Source organism: Zonotrichia leucophrys, chromosome 6, assembly GCF_028769735.1.
Source record: "Zonotrichia leucophrys gambelii isolate GWCS_2022_RI chromosome 6, RI_Zleu_2.0, whole genome shotgun sequence".
Taxonomy (NCBI): Eukaryota; Metazoa; Chordata; class Aves; order Passeriformes; family Passerellidae; genus Zonotrichia; species Zonotrichia leucophrys.
Genome location: NC_088176.1, coordinates 9143441 through 9166843, shown reverse-complemented (window position 1 = coordinate 9166843; position 23403 = coordinate 9143441). Strand labels below are relative to the sequence as shown.

The following is a 23403-nucleotide window of genomic DNA, read 5'->3' as shown; positions in this document are numbered from 1 at the left end:
ATAAATATTGAGCCATAACCTGCTCAGACTTCAAAAAATGACTAGCCTGTTAAAATTCATGGAACCCCTGCTATCCTACAGAGAATTCATCATGGCACTTGTCATCCATTTTCTTAATAATCAAGTTTTGAGGGGAAAAATTATCATTTTCAGTACCTGATTTTTTTTTCAAATCTTATGAAAAAAAACCACCTGGTGTTTGTGGGTCTGCCTTCAGCACCTCATTTTCAGAACTGGAACAGAGGTGATGTTTGCACAGCTGATTCAGGTTATTTTATGTCATTGGTTGTGTGCTTTGGTCATTGAGATCACAAACTACAGCATCACTGATTTGCAGACCACAAGGAACACAGATGATGTGCAGAGACAAGCCTGCACTACAGAACACAGCCCATTGTTTTCCAGGACTCATGAATGTGTTTTCTCACACCTGCTTTCAAAACAAGCAGTAAAAAGGTTACCCACTATTAGCAGTTCAGCAGGACATCTGACCAAGAGCCTCCCCTGCCGGACTCAAGGATGACCCACTCACTGTTCCAAGTGACTCAGACCACAGTTTTCAACAGTGAACTAATCAATAGTTTTAATTCATTAGGAATAAACTGTATAGGTGAGAGGTGACAAAACACCACAACTTGGACAAATTTGCTGCTGAAATGAGGTAAAATGCCATGTACTTTATGTACCAGAGAGAAAGGGTGGAGAAGGAAGAGCAGTTACAGCTTTATATACACAGCTGGCTCAGGTAATTGGCTTTGTTTCCTTCTCAAGTGACTCTGGTACACTTCCCCGCCTTCCTCCCCACCCCCACTGCTCTATGAAACACATCCAGGAGCCAAAACCACACATGGTGTCAGTCACTCCAGATCTTTTGAGATGATGATGCAATATTCACTTAGGCTGAACGGGGACCTGCCCAACTACTAATTATTAGTATCTGTTGCATACTTGTAAAAACCTTGAATCAAATGCATTGTTTCCCACATGCAAGATGCACCACAGACAGAAGCCAAGAGACTTCAACATTGGTGTCACCTCCTTGCACCAAGTTTGGAAAACCCCCCTAAGAATTTTCTTTCATCTTCCTTAAAATGGCATTTTCTAAAACCTAAGAGGAGGTTTGAACCACAAGGTCTAGAATGCTGTGTTGGCACAGGTACTTTCACTTTTATTCATACCCAGTGATACAGGCAGGTTCCCTTACACTAATTAATAATACTTAAGGTCTTAAGTGAAAAGTGTATTAATTTTTTCTTCAGACAAACAAGACCCAGATCAACAAAAGCTTTATTATCTTGACCAGTCACAGAATCACAGAATATTCTGAGTTAGAAGGGATCCACGAGGATCATCGAGCCAAACTCCCTACCCTGCACAGAACCATTCCCAAGGGTCACACCAGGTGCCTGAGAGCATTGTCCAAACACTCTTTGAGCTCTGTGAGGACTGGTGCTGTGACCACTTCCCTGGGGAGCCTGTTCCAGTGCCCAAATACCCTCTGGGTAAAGAAGCTTTTTCTGATATCTGAACTAAAGCTCTCCTGACACAGCTTCCATTCCCTTGGGTCACCAAACAGAAGAACTGCCTGTCCCTCCTCTCCCAGTCAAGAGGAAGCTGTTCCCCTGTCTCCTCCACGCTGAACAAACCAAGAGCCCTCATCAGCTCCTCATATGGCTTCCCCTCAAGGCCCTTCACCATCTCTGTTACCCTCCTTTGGATGCTCTCTAATAAGTGAGTGCTGAAAGGATTTTGCTATTTATCTCTTGGATCATGTGCAGAAAATGTCTTCCACAGATCATATCCACAGCTTTTGGAAGCAAAGCCAGGAAGCTCCAACTGCTAGCCCAGCCTTCATACCTCACCCCACAACAAGCACTTGTCTTTCTCATGCAGCCTTAAGCACAGGTGCTCTCTTATTCCCTTTTCAGATAGAGAGGAAGGCAAAAAAACCCAAACCAAAACCACAATTGTTTAAATCAACACAAAAAATCTCTCACAAAACAGGCTTGGCCTACTTGGCAGTTGAGCAAGTGTACTGACCTTTGCACAGTGTCAAAAGGGAAGGGGCACCATGGTGAGATAACCAGCCCCCATACATCCCAAAGGGGATGGGAGCCCTGACCCCAAAGGAGTGACTACTTCACAGACCCCTGGAGCTGCAAGGGAAACCCATGCCTCAACAGCTGGACATGTTATGGACAGGACTCTACACAAAGCATCTGGTGAAAAACACTGGAATATGTTTGCTTGCTCAAAGTGCAATCTAAGAGGCTCCTTTTCTCAGTGAAGCAAGACTTATTCAGTCCCCCTGCACACCTGGAGTAAATGAGAGCCCTATGAAAAGGGCTGCAGCTTTCACAGGGCTGGGGTTAGTTTTCACAATGCGCTGCTCTCTTCTAACGCTCTTGTGCAAGACTTGTATGTTTAACAATTCTAACCAGCCAAAATTGCTCTTTATATTTGATCAGGAATAATTTTTTTTCTTACCTTTGAACCTATTGCAAGGCAGGTTCAAAGGTTACCTGGGTGCAGTGTCGCCTGTTTATTAAAGCCACACTCTGATGATTCGGGGCTTAGTCCTGCCACGGGAGCTGGGGAAGCACCACTGCAGCTGGGGAAGAACCAACCCTAGAACACCCCTTGGGAGTTGTAAAGCAGCAAAGGAAGCAAGCTGTGCCAGCCCCTCCACCCTCCTCCAGCACTGAAGGAAGGTAAGAAAATCCCTCCTAGTCAGAGCCTGTGTTTCCCAAGTCCTGGGCTTCCTGCTCCTGCAGGGAAATACTGCAAGTGGGATAATAACCCCAATTTGTTGCAATACCTGGATCCAATGCACCATTCTTATCACCCTGTGTGCTGTTAAAGGCAACAGCTGGATGTTATTAAAGAAGCAAGTCTGGGCTCAGGGTGGCATACAGGGAAATCACAGCTTGAATGAGAGCAGCCAGCTGAACACTCCCTGTTGCTATAGGCTGGCTGGAAGTAGAAACCTGTCTACAGCCCAGGCTGAAGCCATTTTCTTATCAATTTGTTAGTTATGCCTATGTAAAGATACAGTGCACAAAGTAGCAGTGCCAGGCTCCCACTCAGACTAATGTTTAAACTAGGTTCCAAAAATATAAGAATATTTGTTTTCACAGTTTCACAAGCAGTAAAAGGCTGCAATATGCTAGGTCATTTCCATACACAAGCTTATTGGCAACATTTAATACAACAGAATCTAGCTTAATCCCTAACTAGGAAGAGAGAAGCTGGCTATAATGCCTTTTGTAATGGTTTAAAAGCCCCTATCATAGAGTACGGCACACCAGACTGTCGCCATTGCTTTGGTACAACTGCTTGTTCTAGCTACGAGATGGAGCCTTCTCCAAGCTCTTGCTTGTGTACAGACAGGGTGGTGGAGACAAAGATCAACCTGAAATCAAGCTTCAAGCAAGAGAACTGGAAAAAATCATGCTGCTCTTCCGAGTCCTAGAGCAGCCCATCTCCTATCCCTACCTCCTTTCCTGAGGAACTCACTTGTACTCTGAGAAGATAATTTCTATTCCAGTGCAGTTATTCTGCTTTACAAAGCCGGACACGGCCCTTGAAAAGCAGAACAGAGCAATAAAGAATTGTTGTGTTTATAGCATTAAGAAAACAAACTGGAATTTTAAAATAATTCAAATGAAGTGAGCTCACAACTCCCACAGACTCACAAAATTTAAATCTAAGTTTTGAAGGGACAACAGAGTAAATGGTAAATGGAGCCAATGCTTTCCTTTCACTTGTTTGCATCCTCTGCCATTTCCTATATATAGAAAGGTTATTTTGGCATCTTTGGATAACAAAAGCTCATGTTTTGCTATGACCTTAAGGTTTGTTACAAAAGCTCACCTGATTCATCCTCTATGCAAAACTTTTTTGACAGTGACAACAGAAAGGAAACAACATGAACTCCCCATATGCATGAGCTACCTACTGCTCATCTTAAGTCACTAATGTGTATGATGGGTGCAGGTGTAAATTTTATATACATGCACAAAGAGAAGCAAAAGCTGAGATTCATAACTTTGCTTTGTTTTTTGACAGAAAATTGCTAGCAAAAAAAGATCTGTGCCTTTCAAAAAGCTGGAGTTTATTCAAATCATTTATGAAAAATTAAAAGCCTCAATATTTGCATGTCACTTGTTATGTGTAACTAGGGAAGAGTGTCATCTGTATTCTAATTTATGAGCATTTTACAGAAATGATCATTAAGGAGAAGCATTCCTATGTGCGTTCTTTAATCCAATTTATGTGATACTCACTGAGCCCAGGCAATAGAGTACAGCCTTTTAGAGCTCTGGGTCACATCCTGGGCTCCTGGCAGGGCAGGTAGGACCATGCTGTGGGCATCTTCTCCCACCCTGCAGCAAAGTGAATGCACCTGAGATACCCAGCACTGCTCTCCAACAGCTGACCTGTGTCAGGGCAAACTCACTGCTTCTTCTCTTGCTCCTGGAAAAACAACAGCCCGAGGCCAGATATCAGAAGGGGGAAAATGCTAAGGGAGGCAAACAGAGTGGGTGCTAAAGGACCTGGCTGGGCTGGGAGCCTGGCCTTGTCTCCTTTCTATAAGCACAAATGCCCCCTGACAGCCACTACTCAAGCTGAAGCTCATTGCCTCTCTGAAATGCCACAGGAAGAGGTCTGGGAAGGAAGAGCCGAAGGCAGAGAAGTTTCATGAAGAAAAAGCTATTTCTTTTTATGCTCAGCTTACAGGAAAATCAGTGAATCTACCCTCAGTTTCCCTAAAACATACCTAGGTAGCTAAATAATGCCACAACTACGTGTAAGTTAGCTCTACCTGAATAGTATCAAGATTACAGCAGCAATAAAAATATAATTGCAATTAGTAGGGGCTACGTGTTTTAGCAAGCCAAGGTCCAGTACAGGTTGTATTTTGGGTACAAGTACATGCTGTGTTAATTCCATCTCAGCTTTACAGTTTGGCTAGCTAAGCAGATTATTCTGAAATCATGCAGCATAGGAAAACTGTCAGATGGGGAAACTCCTAAGTGGAGAAAACAATTCTAAAATCTGAGGTTAAGTCAATAGAGAGATAGGTGAAGTTGCTGTCTTCCCATCCCTCCAAACCTACTGCGAAATTCCAGTTATATTAGACAAGCATTGAAGAGAAAAAGGGAAACTGCAACAGCTATAAACTTATAAATAAAGAAATAAAACTGTGAAAAAATTTTTAAAAATCCATGTCACAGCAGAAACAAAACTGAAGCTTGAAACAGGATTCATTGTTACCTGGTACAAATAATTGCACCTATGTATGTCTATAACAGAACAGAAAGAACTAGCTAGCTTTTTGGAAAAAAAAAAAAAGGAAAAAACCCAACAACAGCAACAAGAAAACTAACATCAAAACCAAATAAAACAAAACCATCAGCAGAAATCCAGCCCACCAGCAAGTCCATTGCAGCAGTATATGAGAGATGCTGTAGTCAAAACATTTTGTTGGTATTACAGGCTGCAAAGCTTTGCTCACCATAACATACATGCAGCTATAGAGAGAAAATTGCTATTGTTGAAAATACAGCTTTATACATAGAAAAGATAATAGCAAACAGCTTAGAAAGAATAAACTATAAATACAGTTTTAAAATGTTTTGGTTTACTTTTCATTTAGATCTACTTCAAGCTGTTTTCATTAAGAAACAAAAAAGCTCAATTACTTCCTCTTGTGTGGGTGGATTGTTGGGGTTTTTTTTGGTTTATTTTTTTTAATCACTTCAGTTTCCCCATGCAAGTTCCTCCCTTAAAGCTCCCCTCCCAAAAGTGCCCAAATTGATTACTAATGTGCTTCTCTTCTTGCTGATTTATTTAAACTGGGGACAAGAAAGTGGCTGTAGTTTTTGACATGAGTGTTACCTAAGTGGTGTTGGTTTTGTACTGTGCTATGAAGGCTCCCTTTTACTTAAGAAGAGGTTGATTTCCAACCCTATATTCAAAATGGAAGGTGCCTTTACTCACTAGTTCTCGTCTCTATACATGCTCTGCCAGATTTTCCATGTAAGTAATGAAGTTTTACTGTATTTGTTTTATTGCTCATGAGTTTGCTGGTTGTTACTCACATGGGCTTTAGTAAATCCAATGTGCAAGTGCAGTGATTAGATGCAGGGCTCAAGATAATGAGTTTTTCAGGAGCCTCCTAGGAAATCTCTGGTAGTGTGCTATCAGTTAAATGTGGACCTTGGGCAGAGTTAAGTTCAGATATGTGTTTGTTCTTTGCTCTTCATAATTGAAGTGCTGTGATATGAAGTAATGGACATTAACAGCTAGAAACTTCAAGTGCTACCTTTTCTCTATGTGGCTAAGGTGCCTAGTGATAATATTCTAATTTTCTTAGGAGTTCTATGTGAATTTTCAAGTCGAGTTTTAGTCTTTGCTCTTAAAACCATGCCCTATCACTAGAGAAAACTTCCTATTAATATAGTTTTGATGCATTAATGCACTTCTTTTGAGGCACTTCTTGCATTTTTGCAAGAAGTGAACCTGTATTATCCAATAGGATAAACAGTAACAGAACCTGCTATACTGACTGTATTTTAGATTCTTAAAAGCTTCAAAGGGCCAGTTGTGCATGTTTCTGAGTAGCTAGTTTCAAAGAGAAAATCTGATATAAAGACTATATGAAATATTGGTTTTTCAATTTATCTGAGAAAATTACTTTTAGTACTAAGTAGCGTCATGATGTTGTTGTCCTCCTGATGGAGAGACAGTAATATCCAGCACAGTAAAATTCCTTATTTAAAAAAAATGGTCTTTCTATTTAAACATACTGAATTGAATTCAATTGGTTTCAGCAGCAAGGCTCAGAAACCACAGCACTCTGCTTCCTGAAAGTTACTGAGGCCTCAGACCTTCCCACCCTCTAGCAGGGTGTTTCTCAGCTAAGATCAAAAGGTGCTTGAACTGTTTGGCTCTGACTCTCTGAAGAGGTACTCTAAAAGCAAAGCCTCACTGAAGCATATCCTGGGCTTAATGCAGGTTACTGAGCATTTTGCTTTGTTTTTTGCATGGTTCTGCTCAGAAATCACTGCTGAGCTTTTGTGCTTTAACTTCCCTCTGGATGCTCAAAGTTTGATGTTCCTAAACCCTGTGGAACACAAGACTCCAGCTGCATCAAGGAGCAATATGCAATACAAAGTTTCCAAGGAGTAAGAACTGGCAAAGTGGCTCAGGTCTGCAGGACAACACCAGGCAAGAGCTGCACTGTGCAAGCAGATGGAAAGAGTGAGTTACTGATGGTTAAGTAACTAATTAGTGTAGGTGGCTGTACTCCACTTTTCCTGCTTGTAAACAGTCAGTGTTGCCTTGCTAATGATGAGAAAAAGATGTCATGATCATGCCAAAAGCTTAGGCAAACTTGATGCAAAGTACAGAACTACAGAAGACATTCTCCCAGGCAGTGCAGACTGTTGCTTCCAAAACTGTGCAAGTATCAGAGGGTGCTTTGTTGTCCATAATGAACTCTTGCAATGGAGATGACACTGATTTTTCTTCATATTTATGTAATCAAAAGTACAAAGATCAGCCACTTTCCAGTGGAGAGAGTCTCACGTGGAGAGCATAAGGAATAACTTTAATTCCTTTTAGGTAATGAAGGAATAGCTGTAAAGGGGGAGGTACAGTAGAAATGAGAATGTGTACTCCTGAACTCAAGGCTGTAAATGGTATCCCTGTAATCTCTTCTGATAAAAATGAAGCCTTTGACTCTGGAGCTTAGTGCATCTTATCCCATTGACCATTGATCAGGGCAGACAACCTAAGTGCACTTTCAACTGTCCAGCATCTTATTGCACAAGAAGCTTAACAGGTGGCTTGAGACATCCTCTGCATTTTGTGTCCCTGGGAGCTGAGCCCTCAGAGCTCAGGGGTTTCAGACACTTCACCTCTGAGCCCTCTGAAGTTTAAAAAGACAACTGGTGCTCAGACTTACCCTGCAGTGGAAGTGGGTGTCTGTCCAAAATGCTCTGTTTTTTTCTTGTTCTGCACTGTTTTCACTAAATTGATGTAGATCAGGTATTATGTATGCACAGGGCACTTGGATTTGTGGGATGAAATCTGGTTGTAGCTGTTCCATAGCACAGACTTAGGCTGCAGCTGTTCTCTCACTATGGACAGGAAGGTCTATCAAGTACAGATCCCTGTCCTCTCTCTGGCTTTTCTGTTTTGATGGCAACAGGATTAAATGGCATTTGGATGATGCCAGAGGTGATAAATTAGCAGCTACTTGGACTGACAAATAGTTACAGTAAAAGCTCTAGGCATAGGAAACAACTGTCCTAATTCTGGGAATTGAGACAAATTTGCTGACAATCTCTTGCCACAGCCTGAGTAACACATCCTATGTGCTTTGATAGAAGAGACTAAAGCCCTTTTGTGGAAACATTGTTGGAAAGCAAAAGAAAACATGATCACTGTTCTATTAATAAAGTAGGGTGTTGAAAATAGTTTTTCAGATATGAAAAACATTGTTTTGTATTACCTAGATCTGTGTTTTTGTGCATCTATGGGGGTTTTTTATGCAGCACTAACCTCTCTATCTTTAAAGGGTATATATGCAAAGTCCTGCATATGTAGTCTCAGTCAGGGCTGTAAGTGGGCTAATGAAGACTAAAAGTTACTGAAAACACCCACCAAACCCTAGAAGCTAATGAGCATATAATACTTCCCAGACCTTAAAGAAACTTGTCACCAGGTCTTTCTTTAAATTAAGAATTCATTCAAATATAATTGAAAATCATCCTTGACTTCCTATAGGTATACTGGGAGGGCTACAATGGGATTAGACTACGGCCTCATCTTTCCCTCTTTCTTTTTATGCAAGAGGTTTGTGGAATCAATTCAGAAACTGAAGGCAAAAGTTTTGCTGTATTAAATGATCATTTCTTGATTAGCTGTTCTCTCTGGACTTTGAGTTCTTTGATCCAAGCAAAAAAATCATATCCTTCAGGGTTTGATGTTCAGTCCTCTTACATGTCCTGGTACAAAGTACTTCGCATGTGAGTCAGTGAGAACAGGGAAATACCCAGATGGAAAAATTTTCAGTGACTTGTCTACTGCTGCATGGAGCATTTGGCGTTACTGGGTTCTCTGATCCTTATCACAAAAAGGTCAGACAAGTGTCTTCTGTAAATTTTCTGTAAGTCCATATAACAGACAGTAGCTATTTGTGACAACTGCTCTGGTCTGTCTGACCTAGTCAGGCAGTGTTAATGGTAAGCCATATAAATAAGTTAAAGAAGAGGACTTGGTGCCATAAATAAGATAGTTTTGTTTCTTGCCTCTAGCATGATACTTTAAAAACAACCTATCCTTCATGGTTTCTGGGAAATTGTCTTAAAGTACTATTAAAATAAGCAGATGAGAGCACACTTTAGCGAATAAAACTGGCCCAGCTGTACAGGCCTGTGGTCTCTCTAGTTACTGCATATAGCTCTATTCTCTCACTGCTGATTAAAAAATGACCAGGGAAGAGTCATGTGAAATGCAGTGAGTGAGAACTACTTTGTCAGTCTAGAAAGCTTCCAACATACAAATGGTGCAAATGTGATTTGTTCTGTCATTTGGATTTAGTAGTGGGCTCTGAGCTAAAGGAATAAAGTTTGTATATTCCACGTTTCATGATGGAGAATGGAGATGCCTCTACCTAGCTGCCTCAGTGCTCATGCTATAAAAAAGTGTCGGGCTCATGTTAGTGAAAGAGGAAATATAAACCACAAGCCATATGCAGTTTAATCACTGCAGAAAGCTGCTTGCTAACTGCTCCATTGATGGTCCAGATATATATAGTGTCAAGAGTAGCTGATTACCAAATTCACTTAATTAAAAATCTTCAGTTTTCCAAACCAAGCAGTGCTAAACCTAAACTGATAAGTAGATTTGTCCTGAATGTAAACTTGATCAGCAGACCTGGATTTAGGGTCTGCTATTTTTTTTTTTTTTTTTAAATCCAGGCTCAATTGATAAAGGTCCAAAGGGAGATGAGTGATATGCTGTGATACAAACAGGTTTGTGCTCCCACAGGATCAGTATGCCCAGTGACTGGAATTGCCTATCAGTAGAGAGTCCCAAGGGCAGTTCCTGCCTTTCAGGCTGTAGTACAATCTTTTTGGACTCTCAGTATATGAAGCCAAGGTCAGGAGTTTGAAGGACACGTGGCAACTAAGCTTTAGAGTAGGAAAGAGGACTAGGGAGTTGGTATTTCTCAGTTATGTAGGTGATGTGCATCTGGCAGCTTGGACTAGCTGGAAAACCTCTGAGGTACCCTTTCTTATCCAGATGCAGGGCAGGCAAAGCATGCCTTTTTTACCAGAGAACACACCAGGATTGCTGATTAACCCTGCCACTGGAAACTACAAAACTGTAAAACGGGTAATCTAAATGATCACTCTGGGCTCAGACACCCAAATTCTGACTTCAGGTCCTGTCTGAACTTACTATTGGTTTGTAAAATACCTTCAACTTCATTGGAATTGATATTTAGACATTAGCAAATACAAGTTGCTGAGATCTGAGCTGATTCAGATAGAAAGCAGTCTTGGCAATTCAATCTTAAAACTGCTTGTTTCTAAAGAAGAAAGCTCAGGTCTCTGTGTCTTATAAAAAGCATCTGCATTCTCAGATTTTGCTTCCCTGTCCTTGATGGAAGATACCATGGGGAATGCAAGCAGCAGAATTGTTTCTGTATTTCCCAGTTAGACTTCCATTGCACACATTGACATCCAGGTCACCACTTCCTAGTGGGAAGCAACTTTCACAGTTTTGATTTGTGCTGGTTTTTTTTTGGCTGACCACACTGTCACTCTCTGCAATATTTGTCTGGCATGACCTGTAAAAGCAGCTGAGAGTGAATATACTGTTTGTCTTGCAGACATATATGTAGGTGTATGAAACATGTAATTTATCAATACCCTTCCTATTTCAGCAAAACCATTTCCTATTGAACACTAACAATATTGAGAAATTTTCTTACTTCCACAATTCACGACACTGAACCATAGGCATTTCTTAGTTATACTTGGGGAGACAGATTTGGGAAATTATATACTGGTTTTCTTCAGGCATATTTTTTTACTTAAGGATGGAAAGAATCTGTCCCTTGTCTGACTTCATCAGGCTTCAGCTTTCTGTGGAGGTGGATGCTGCATAGATTAAGATTTATGGGGACAGGTGACTTAAGATCTCTTAAGAGGCTTAAAACATTGCATAAGTGTGCTTCACTATTGTACCAGGGCTCTCCAGGGGCAAACTGCTGAAATGATTTGCAGTATTGTTTAACAAGCTACTTAAGTAACCATAGCTCATAGGTAATTAAAGCTTCTAACTCAAGTCTACTAAACCTCCTATTTGTTTCAGGTTCAGCTCTGGCTCCACTGATCCAGTACAATGATCTGGATACTTCAAGTGTTGTTCTCACCGCTCCCAACACCAGCATTGATCAGTCTCATTGCATTTGGAGCTGTCATCTTCCTGTGGGTGATAAGCAGGCCAAAACCCCTTTTACCTCCTGTTGACTTGAACAAGCAGTCGATAGGAATTGAGGTAATGCTTTCTCTGCTTGTGGGCATGGTCTGTTTAGGAGCTTCATCTGAATACTGATCCATTCTGACTCTGGGTGTCAGTGGAAGCTCTCATGTCCTATGGCACAGCCTTCTCTCCCAGGTGTACAACTCAAAAGCACAGTGGGGAGATAGGAAATCTTAAGATGCTAAGATGAGAAACAGCAGCTTGTTCCAACCAGAGTTAGGTGGGATTTTTACCAGATGGCTTTGGCTGTCACTGACTTTCCTGTATTTTCAATGCACTGTTTCAGCTTTGAAACTGGTGCTAGACTTCATGTAATAAGGGAAGTGGTAGCAGTCAGTCAAGGCCTCTCAATAACCTGTAACTCAACGTTAAGCTGGGCCATCTAGAAAATCACTCTGCATGTGACTGAGTAGATCAAAATCAGGAAGGGAAAAAGATTTCCCTAACAATACAATGCTATTGAAATGCTTTAAATGGGACTGATGAGAGAACGGCTGAGGAACAAATGGTATTTTATCTGGTCTGCTCTGTTTCATAACCATGCTCTGTTCCTAGGGAGGAGCCAGAAGAGCTGCACTCTTGACAGATAATAACCTGCTCTCTTATTACTTTGAAGATGCTAAGACCCTGTATGAAGTTTTCCAGAGAGGAGTGAGTATTTCTGGTAAGCTTTGCATCTGGTAGTTAGTACTTGTCTATCACAAATAAAATTTTTCCAAGATCCTTCTCCTTGTGTCTTGGCTGTGGTAATAATGCAGGCTAGCAACAGCTCTTGTAACCTTCTGTGGGGTGGAGAGACAAGTGACCATATTTCTCCCTGTCCCAATTTAGTCTTATTTGGGAGACTGGGCAGGAACAAATCCTGGAAAGCTGAAGATGGTAGAGTTCAGTCAAGAGTCAGCAGATACAGAGCATCAGAGGAACTGGGGGGGAAACACCTCTCCTTTGTCTTATGATGTGAGTTTTCCTGTGAAATTACTGCCTGTTTGCAACAGATATGAATTTGTGCATGTCATTTCACAAGTCCTATGCATGGAAATGTGTGATGGTTTGCAAGGTGTTTCAACCTCATATGGGTTGTGCAATCCAACAAATATCACCAGATCTTAGAAGTATTGCTTGTAAGGACAAAGTTAAAGTCTTACAACCTTGGTTTGGGCAAAGTGCTTAACTATGGACACTGACCTGCTCTCCATGCAGTTGCCTGAATGCCTGACAGAAAACATTTCCCACTTCAAGTGTTTAGTGTTATGCACTTTGGTGTTATGCAACTACAGTATTGAGCTTTGAAATTGCTTTTCTGAACTCTTTCATTAGGAAATGGTGACTGTCTAGGCTACAGGAAACCCAAGCAACCTTATCAGTGGCTGACATATAAACAGGTGAGTATTGTATATGACAGATGAGTAAATTTGGGATTCTGCCTTGAAACACTAAAGTGGGGGAATAACTATCTTGCAGGTTTCAGACAGAACTAAATACCTGGGATCAGGACTTCTGCAAAAAGGATGCCAACCATCATCAAGCCAGTATATTGGCATTTTTGCTCAGAATAGGCCAGAGGTAAGCAACAAATTGTGTATTCTTTCCTAACTGTTCTGACACCTTGGGATGAGAGGAGACTCTGTATTTAAACAGCTTCAGGCCACATCAGGATCACTTTTTCCTTCCCAATTCCCTTTTACTGACTGAGCACATACCATTCCAAGCATGTAATACAACGACCTCTCACAACTCTTACTCTCATGGATGTGCTCCTTCCACACCCCCACTGCCAAGTACATGGGCTTGTCAAGCTGTATGAAGTCTGCAGGCAATCCTGTCTTGAGGGCTCCTAGTTTTCCTAAGTTGTGTTGTTTTCTCTTTTCAGTGGATCATTTCAGAATATGCCTGCTACACCTACTCAATGGTTGCTGTTCCACTCTATGACACTCTGGGACCAGAGGCCATTGTATATATTGTTAACAAAGGTAAATATTGACTTCCACTCTTTCATAAGGATTTTTCTAAGAAACTTTTTTTTGGGAGGGCTAAGTTCAAGGGAATTTGCAAAAATCAGAGTAGTTTTAACCTTACTGCTCTTATAGACACTTAGTGAAGCTGCTTTGCAGAGCACATGATTCAATGTCCACAAGAATCCAGGGGGCTTTCTATGTCTGCTAGTGTCTTGATTGCAAGACCACTGAAGGATCTGCCAGATCCTGTGGATCATTCTGCAATCAGTGCTCAACTATTTGCTATTTGAGATTTTGCAATCTTGAACTCCCACACTGCCAAACAATCAGACAATGCAGACAGACTTGCATGTAAATTAAGACTAGATTTATATGTCTGTCTGTATATGTCTGTAGTATGAAAAGACTGGAGGAGGGAAGGGTAAAGATTTGCCTAAATCTGTTTAATCTATCTGGTTATTGCACGTTCTACAGAAACAACATCTAGCAGGCCAACATGGAATAAACTGGCAAGGAAGTTAAATAAATCTTCAGACTTTCTTCCCCCTGTCTTAGGAGAGATATGGGGGGGAATAAATATCCGCTGTTGTTACAGTGATCTGGTATCCATCCCAAAAATAGGATTTGCCAAGCAAAACCCCGTCAAGAATTATGGTGATGAATCTTGGAAACAGGTGTTGTTTTGGGATTGATTACACAGCTGTAATTTACCAATCTAACTGGGAACTGGCAGGCTCAGGCAACTCCAGTTCCTCTGCTGACTTAAAGGAAAAGGCTTTTGTAACTGCATCTACAGGGAAGCTGAAGTATTAACTCACTATTTTTAGCTACCTCTTTCAATTGGGCCTTAATTTCTTTTGATTTAAGGAAGATGGCTAAACCTAAACAATATCATGGCAATACCAAAAGTTTCAATGCCCATCTTGAATATGAGCAATGAAATTTCTTTTCAGCTTTTCAGCATTTCCCTCATTTTATAGTGCCAGAACATCAGGTTTGCCCAATCAGTTGAATATGGTAGGAGGAACTTTCTCAGCACTGTAAGCCAGCCACTGAATCCATATGAACAAATGCAAATGGCACCAAAACAATGTTATGCTCTAAAATCATGTGCTGCTGAGCTGTCACTGGCCTCATGTCTTCTAAACAGACTTCTGATGATTTCTTTTCTGTAGCTGACATAAGCGTGGTGATCTGTGACACGCCTGCAAAGGCAGAGGTCTTGCTTAAGAACTGTGAGGACAAAAAGACCCCATGTCTGAAGATTATTGTTCTCATGGATCTCTTTGATAAAGAGCTCAAGGACAGAGGAGCTAAAGTGGGAGTTGAAATTCTGTCACTGCAGGAGGTTGAGGTAGGTGGATAAAGGCTTCTGTAATACTTTGCCAGCTTAAACATCCTGATCTTCTGTGGCAGCAATGACACTTTAATGTAAGCATTACCCAATTGTCGTGCCTGTACCTGACATCTTAATGAGCAGTCATTTTGAAACTTGATATCTTTAGCTAAACAGAGTTGCAGAGTTGAAACAGTTGACTAAAGTTGTGCCCATGTGCTGTGAACAGCCAAGACTTGCTTAGCTTAATTTGTGATCCTGTTGTAACAGGATTTATTTGGCTTCTAAGCTGGCAGTTGAATCTAATTGGAACTGTAAGTGCAAATTACTGGCTTCTTAGACAACCCAATACTAGGCATAAGCTTGCATACATCTAGAGATGTGGCCTACCTCAAATAAAAGGAAACCTCTCCACTCAGGACTTCCAAATTCCTGAAGTAGTTCTGATCACTTTCCACACATTCAGATGTGTCCTCTCCACACTTGCAGCAGACAGTTTTTCAGAGTTATGTGTATTCGATTCAGGAAGAGGTTTCTGTTTGAATGAGACAGAGTATCAAGAGGCAAAGTAGTAAAACAGGTGTTGCATTTGAAATGCAATTACCTATTCACCTATTGTGCACATCTCTTAAGCTGTTTTTTTTCTCTAACACAGGAGCTGGGAAGAAACAACATGAGAGATCCAGTTGTAAGTATCTCTATGATACTATCACCTATAGACTTGTAAAACTTGTCTCTGGAAAGACCTCTTGCTATGCTGCTAGTAGAGGAGGCTGCCAGATATTTTTTTGTGAACCATAATTCCTGATTTGTCACAGTTAGGAATTGTATGTAGTTACAGATAACCATCATAATCCTCATGCTGACTTTATGTGGCTTTTTCTCTCTAGCCTCCTAAGCCTGAAGATCTTTCTGTTGTGTGTTTTACAAGTGGAACCACAGGTAAGAATTTATAGTGATGGTTCCCCACTGAAAGAGACTCCCCATGCAGCTTCCCTGCACAAAAGTAAAGAAATCCTATGAACATGGAAGTAAACCAGTAAATTAGAGCAATGTCAAACTGCTCTTGCAGTTTTACTTGGGATACTATCATTACAAGTGAAGTGCACTATGATAAATCTTCTTAAAACTGGGGCAAGAAAAGCCAAATTCATGTTGGCTTACCCTATGAAAAATGCAGCCTAATGTTCAAGAGATTGCTTGTTCAACTGTGTATTTTGGTCCACAGGGGCTAAAGCAAAAATCTTGTTTCAGCATTCTCTATGCTACTCCCAATTGCTCTGCTGTTTCAGTATCCATCTCCTTTATGTAACAGCCATAGCTGAAAGCACTCAAGATGAGGCATATTTGTAATCTCTCATGAGAATAATTGCTGGGACTGAGCCTAGTACTGAGATAGTTCAAACTGAGCCAAACAAGACATGGGAACTGCCAGCAGAAGCAGTCAGAGCCACAGCTCACCTTGCTTGATCTCTCCAAAGGTAACCCTAAAGGAGCCATGCTGACACATCAGAATGTTGTTTCAAATGCTGCTGCCTTCCTTAGATGCACAGAGGTGAGCTACTCTCCAGGATATGTCCCTCAGTCCTGAAACCAGCTTTAATGTGGGCATTTTCTGTAAACCATTCATTCACTCCCAGAAACTGATGCTTTCCTAAGTGCCCCTTTTTCAATGAGACAATACTACTGCAAGAAACTTGGTTTGAATTGAACAAGAACTTGTACATAGAAGTTACTCTAGAAAGAGTCAGTCCTAAATACCAAGAGTACTGAACTATCTACTTCAAGACTTGCCAAAACATTAAACTAATTTTGATTTAGTGTGGCTGAGTGACAGCTGCAAATCTTGAAGAGGTGATGGATGAGCCTGAGTTGCAGTCATTGGAAGTGTCTGTCTAAAAGTACTCAAACTGATCTCAATTTTATTTACTTTCTACTTAAAAGTAACTCAGGCAGGCATAGAAAATGCTAACGTACATCTACTTCCTTTCCCTCTAGAACACAATTGAGTGTACAAGTTCAGATGTTGTCATTTCCTATCTTCCTCTGGCTCACATGTTTGAGAGAGTTGTGCAGGTATGTACAGATATATGTATCTGAGCTTTTATAAACCAAATTACAGTAAAAGACATTAGCAATGTGTATGTCCTCAAAACCTATTCACACAATAACTTTGCTTATTTTGTAATAACTGGGCACTGGAAATCATGCTGCTTTTCATAGACTAACAATTATGGCTAGTGAAGGTAGGAATTCTGCTTGACTAAAGTTAGTCTGGTCAATTTTTAGACTGTGGTATACAGCTGTGGAGCAAAAGTAGGCTTCTTCCAAGGAGATATCAGGCTGCTTACAGATGACATGAAAACCTTGAAGCCAACGCTATTTCCAGTTGTACCAAGACTGCTCAACAGAGTCTATGACAAGGTATGTGAGCAATTTTAGCTGTGTTCTTTGTGTTCATATATCCAAACAAGCATACAAATACAAAATAGTAATTAATATGTCATAACATCATCACTAGTTAATTACCTCTTAGCAAGAGGAATTTTTTAGAGTCCTTTCTGAGGAGATGGAAAGCATTCTGGGAGTATAAGAACAGCATATCCAGTCATGACTGGGCTACGTTTGTTGCTGTTAAGAGGTAAAAACTTTGTTTACTTTTGCAATGCAAATGAATCGAGTGCACAGCTAACAGGATCCCAGTTCCTCAAAGCCATGGCTGTAGTGTTTCAGGATTAACATGAATTAATTTGCCTTTTGGGTCACCTCCTAGATACTGCAGTGAAGACAGGCCCTAGAACACTGAAGTAAAATTTGGTGCCTCTTACCAAGGCAAGACTGAGATGTACAGATGTGAGTGAAACCCAAGAGTCACTACTCTTTTTCCTTGCAGATCCAGAGTGGTGCAAACACCCCAGTAAAGAAATTCCTGTTAAATTTTGCTGTGTTTATGAAGACAGCTGAAATAAAACAGGGCATCATTCGAAATGACAGCATTTGGGACAAGGTTGTCTTCAAAAAAATTCAGGTAAGTTATTCCAAGTGTAAGGGAGCTAAGCAAGGTAACATTGGAGGAGCTGATGACTTCTTTTTCACTTGTAGGAAAGCATGGGTGGAAGAGTGCGTATCATGGTGACAGGTGCAGCCCCTATATCTCCCTCTGTCCTGACATTTCTTAGAGCAGCATTAGGCTGTCAGGTAAGCTGAGTTTTCTTTAAAAGTAAGCCTTGTTTGACTATGCACAAATGAGTGACCAGTGATATAGCTGGGGTCCAGCTCAATGCTGTCAAGTCTCAGGCATTTACAGACTGCTTCATCTGAGTTAACTGTAACAGGAAAAAAAATTCTGCAGGGTCCACTTTAAACTACACTACCAAAAAACTAAGCTGTAGGCTTTGAGAAGAATAGAGCAGCAGAAATAGGAACATGCAGCACTCATAGTCAGGCAGCTGCTTCTGAGTTTTGTGGCTTATTCTGACAGTCAAAGAGCTCCCAACATAGCACATTTGAGAACAGAAAATGAGGTGACCAAAGCAAAGTTTGAATAAGTGAACTTTAACATCTGGTCACACCAATAAGATCAAGATATCTTAAAAGCAAAGGTTGTTTTGGCTTCCTTCCTAAGAAAACTTGTCAAAACTATCAAAACGGAGGCCTTTCACACCAAGGACTTGATGTTCAAGGAATACTCATCCTTTCTCACACAGATCTTTGAAGGTTATGGCCAGACTGAATGCTCAGCTGGATCCACTTTCTCAATGCCTGGAGACTGGACAACAGGTATGGGAGCTGAGACTTGTGAAGTCTCCCAGAGCTGTCCACATAAAGGGGCACTCAAGCCTAGGTGCTATAATGCTTTAAGTTTAATGAAAATTAAATCATGGGTACTCAAAGTGATTCTCAGTAGCAGCATCACCTGTCTGTTTAATAGGTACTAAAATTCTTGACTCAACCAGATGAGGAACCCTGGTGTAAAGTGTCATAGGTCAGTTTAGACTTTGTCCCAGAATATAGGAAAGGAATAGAGAGAGCTGAGCAAACTGGATAGAGACTTCTCAAATGGCCTTAAGAAACTAGCTTGGTCTCTTAAATGATATGTTTTACTCAAAAATATTAGACATGATACTTGACTGTTTTCCTGAAGGACCTGGAGATTTAGCTTTTATTTTAGCAATACTGGATATTCTAAATTTAGACTCAAGTCAGCATCTTTGTGAACACAGTAATTGCAAAGCATAACAAGGATGAAAATGCAAATGAATACCAGGATCTATGAGAGGGGGTCCTGAGGAGGCACGAGTGGTTCAGTGCTTCATGGCTGGTGTGGTAGATGACACCAATAGTGCTCTAAGCATCAAGACTTAGCTGCTATTTGTCCTACACTAACTGTCTGAAAATGGAATTGCAACAACTTGCTTGAACATATGATGCCATACTCCTTTAAATAATGGCGGTTCATGTTAAAGTAGTGAACAAACCCAGTGAGGATCTACTATCACTGCAGCCTTTTTTGTTGTTTTTTTTTTTGTTTTTTTTTTCTCTTAGGCCATGTTGGAGCCCCTCTGGCTTGTAATATCATAAAACTAGATGATGTGGAAGAAATGAGCTACTTCTCTTCTAACAATGAAGGCGAGGTAGGTACCATCTGCTGTGCATGTCAAGAAATACTGAAACATAAGACTTGGTGACTAACAGTGTTCTCTGCTTGCTATAGGTCTGCATTAAAGGACCAAATGTGTTCAAAGGTTATCTTAAAGACCCTGAGAAGACAGCAGAAGCAATTGATAAAGATGGCTGGCTCCACACTGGAGACATAGGGAAGTGGTTGCCAGTGAGTAGCTGCTTAACACAAATCATCTCTTGCATGTGAATTCCTGTTACTCCACAGTATTCTCTAAAGATGGAATTCTAGGATAAAAGTTTCTACACAGTAGATTCACTAGGTAACTCCAGTCAAAGTTCCAAAGACCAGTTAGGTTACAGAATATCAAATAACACCTGCTAGCCCATAGTTAAGACTATTCTTCACTGTAGAAATAATATAACAAGGTGTCTTGGTTTCTGTCAGAGGAGAATAAAGGAGCTGTTGAATCATGTCCTGAGCTAACTGGAAAAATTACACAAACCCTTCTCTCTGTAGAAAGCAAAGACCAGTATGTGGTTTCTAGACTAGTTCCAGAAGTGCCTTTCATACAACTAAACAAAGCCTGTTTATATTCTCCTATATAAGACAGTGACTTGGAACTAATGACCTCCACTTTTTACTTCTAGAATGGAACGCTGAAGATCATTGATAGGAAGAAGAATATATTTAAACTTGCACAAGGTGAATACATTGCTCCAGAGAAGATAGAAAATGTCTACATCAGAAGTGCTCCTGTAGCCCAGGTCTTTGTGCACGGGGAAAGTCTGAGGGTAAGTGATGTTAGGAGAATCCTGCAAGATTTCCTTCCACAACAAGTTCTGGATCATCAGAGCACAAATGGATGCATGTACAAGAGTCCTTGAACAAAATCTGTTCCTAAGAGAGCTGTGTTTATAGGAAGATGTTCTCAGACCTACAGACTTGCCAAGTGACCAATGGCATTGTTGCAAGCTGGGTAAAGGCTAATTACATACTTCACTTCTGTGCAGTTTAGATTCATAGAACAGTCCCCCCTGCCATAAGCAGGGACATCTTCAACTATATTAGATTCAGAACCCCATTCAGCCTGACCTTGAATATTTCTAGGCCACCTCTCTGGGCAATCTCTGCCATTGTTTCACCACCCTCACACTTAAAAAAATTCCTTGTATTTAATATAAATTTACTATCTTACAGTTTGAAACCATTACCTCTTGTCTTATTGCCACAAGCCCTACCAAAAATTTGTCCTCATCTTTCTTGCAAGCTCCCTTTTAGTTTTGAAAGGCCACAAAAAAGTCTTCCTGGAGCCTTCTCTTCTTCAGGCTGAACAACCCCAATTCTCTCAGCAGAATTCTTTCTGCACAGCAGAAGTGTTTCTCCATTCCTTTGCCACAGACATGTTACCAATGCTAGCAGAGGCCAGTCTTCAGTCTGTAAACAGCCAAAAGTAATTTCTGGACCATTCAGCACACATAACAAACTGTGTCAGTACCTCAATTACTGCTGTCACAACTCTCAGTGACTTGGAAATCCTTCCTACCTTCGAAACTGAAAATGAATGGAAATGTAAATTTGACTTGTCATAGAAATAGTGCCTGCAATCAAGTTCACAAAGACATTTAGTATGCCTTAGCTTGGTCTCAGCCTGACTATTTCCACTTGTTTTCAGTCTTTTCTAATAGGTATAGTGGTTCCTGATGCTGAGATGCTTCCAGAATTTGCAGCAAAACTGGGAGTCAAAGGTTCCTTTGAAGAGCTCTGCAAAAACCCTGTGAGTGGCATTGTGCTTAGTGGGTTAGAGACAGAATTTAATTCTAAGTCCAATCCTACAATGCTCTGAATTTATTCTATCCACCTCTTTTCAGTAATTTGAACTGGTCTAATGCTGGGTGAGTCAGGCAAGCAGCCTTCCAGTAAAAACTGGAACTCAGTATAGGTGTCTCTTGTTTCAAGGGCTATCACTGCTTCTTTTCCAGTGAGAAGAGAGACATGACTCTGTAGTGGCCTTAATGTGAGAAATCTTGAATGTTGAAATATGTATTCTTGCCATCCTCAGTTGTCCCTGACTGGGCAAATGGTTATGGTTTTGAGCTGCAATGACAGTTTTACCCACTCTGCTTCTGCTGTGTTTCTTCTAGGCTGTGAAGAAAGCTATTTTAGATGATATGATCCAACTGGGGAGACAGGCTGGCCTTAAATCCTTTGAACAAGTGAGTACTTTCAAATCCTGCTTGTCACTAGCACCTGTGTTGCTGACACAGTGGCTGGGAAGTCTCCGTTGCTGCTACTGCCTGTTCCAGGAGGGGCCCTGGGGCAGCTGCCCCTGACACCTGATGGAAGCACTCAGTGAAACATTGGCTGCCTGTCCCTATACCAGGAGACCAGGGGCTGTGAAGGGCAAGCATAGCAATTGCCAGGAGATGGAGTGGAGGCTCACAACAGGCTGTAGGGATTCCACCCTCTTGCTGTGTCAGCCAAAAAACCAGTTCCATTACTAGATCTCCTGGGACTGAATTTCTGCCCAAGGAAGCTGGAAAGAACTATTGTTTGTCTTTTAATGATGTGTCATGCACTAAATGGTTTTCTTTTAATAGGTTAAAGACCTGTACATCCACACAGAGTTGTTTTCTGTAGAAAATGGACTCTTGACGCCAACATTGAAGGCAAAGCGAGGAGATGTTGTTAAATTCTTCCAGAAGGAGATTGAGGCCCTCTATTCAGCTACTCAGGAATAAACAGCCAGTTTAACTTACACTGCATGGAGTAGCTAAATCTGTGACACTACATGGCCTGTGGTGAAGACAGGCTTGAGCAGAGGGGAGCAGGAACTTAAATAAATTTAAGTTTGAAAAATGACTTGTGGATGAAGATGGCTGTAGTATAACTGACAACTTGCAGTGTTAACATCCTGTGGGACTGAGCATCAACTGTCTGGGCTAAGCCACAACTTTCATCTTTCTTGGACTGTGACTGAAATGCTGTAACATGCAAGAACCCTCAGCCTTTAAAAGACAGCTGTGTGCACTTCTCATTGTCAAAAGCAAATCTTGTTTTCCTGCTAAAACTACAGACTCCACTGTGACCTGTTGTGGACTGATCTGCAATCAGACTGAACACAGTATGAATTCATGCTAACATCTGTTTAGCAAATACAGAAGTGAATTTCCTGTTCCTAGCCCTGGACCACGTGGTACAAGTTGTTGATAATGAAAATTAGTAATTATTTGCAAAATACATTTGTCTACAGCAAATGTTCATTCTTTAGGAAGCACTGGATTAGTCTTTGCACATTTTCAAATGAAATGGCAGTGTTAAAGCCTATACACTTATGAATTTGAGTCTAATAAGTGTAAAACTTTAGCTGTCAATCCTAAGGTTATAGGATGCAATAAATTGAGACTGCACAATCAAATTAAAGCCTGTGTGAACTACTTGTGGCTCTGCTGCAATCACATTATTGGTTGGCCAGCCTTGCTGCCTGGCTCTGTATGGCTGCAGCTAGAACTCAACTCCTGCAGAACATGAACTTGTTCCCTATGCTGTCACTGGTCAGCCACAGCTCCAGACATGAACCAGTAATGTAGTGTAGTCCAGGTTTGCTCCTGTAGTCTACTTGCTCCTCTGCCAACTTCCTTTTCCTTGTCTTCAGCTTAGGCTGAGGTGAAAGAATGAATTTACCACAGGAAATAAGATGTGAGATTTTCTTGTGTTAAGCTCCTGCTTCAGAAAATGATTTAAGCAAGATGAAAACTTTCTTATGTCTTCCATCAGTCTGTGCTGTCTCTGCTGAGAGCTCCTCCCTGTCCCTGCAGTAGTCAGCTCTAGTAGTTCAAAAGGCAGTGCTAACAAGGATGCAACATGGGGAAGGTGTATCTGCAGCTTTCCTAGGCCAATTCTCTTTGACTGCAGACAAAAATTGT

The 23403-nt window shown here is 41.0% G+C and overlaps 1 protein-coding gene across 2 annotated transcripts; it reads left to right on the top strand.

The window, feature by feature from the left end:
* Positions 1-2448: 2448 nt before the first annotated feature.
* Positions 2449-22914, top strand: ACSL5 (acyl-CoA synthetase long chain family member 5). Of its 2 annotated transcripts, none has more exons than XM_064716864.1 (21): positions 2449-2711; positions 11395-11580; positions 12121-12229; positions 12883-12947; positions 13027-13128; positions 13436-13535; positions 14696-14874; positions 15512-15544; positions 15747-15798; positions 16338-16411; positions 16855-16932; positions 17146-17280; positions 17750-17884; positions 17959-18054; positions 18564-18636; positions 19402-19490; positions 19571-19687; positions 20128-20271; positions 21153-21254; positions 21622-21693; positions 22078-22914. In XM_064716864.1, exons 2-21 carry the CDS (start codon positions 11425-11427, stop codon positions 22216-22218), a joined length of 2052 nt encoding a protein of 683 aa, XP_064572934.1. In that variant the 5' UTR covers positions 2449-2711; positions 11395-11424; the 3' UTR covers positions 22219-22914. The 2 variants fall into 2 exon arrangements, with proteins under 2 accessions (XP_064572934.1, XP_064572935.1); XM_064716865.1 differs by lacking the exon at positions 2449-2711 and adding an exon at positions 5911-6042.
* The last annotated feature ends 489 nt before the right edge of the window (positions 22915-23403 follow it).

What these genes read in the sequence shown, in the direction of transcription:
- ACSL5 (XM_064716864.1), top strand. Translation starts at nt 11,425, where the DNA reads ATGATCTGGATACTTCAAGTGTTGTTCTCACCGCTCCCAACACCAGCA. An exon ending in TGTCACTGCAGGAGGTTGAG is followed by an intron (nt 14,875 to 15,511) that starts GTAGGTGGATAA and finishes TCTCTAACACAG; the next exon opens with GAGCTGGGAAGAAACAACAT. An exon ending in TTGTCTTCAAAAAAATTCAG is followed by an intron (nt 17,885 to 17,958) that starts GTAAGTTATTCC and finishes TTTCACTTGTAG; the next exon opens with GAAAGCATGGGTGGAAGAGT.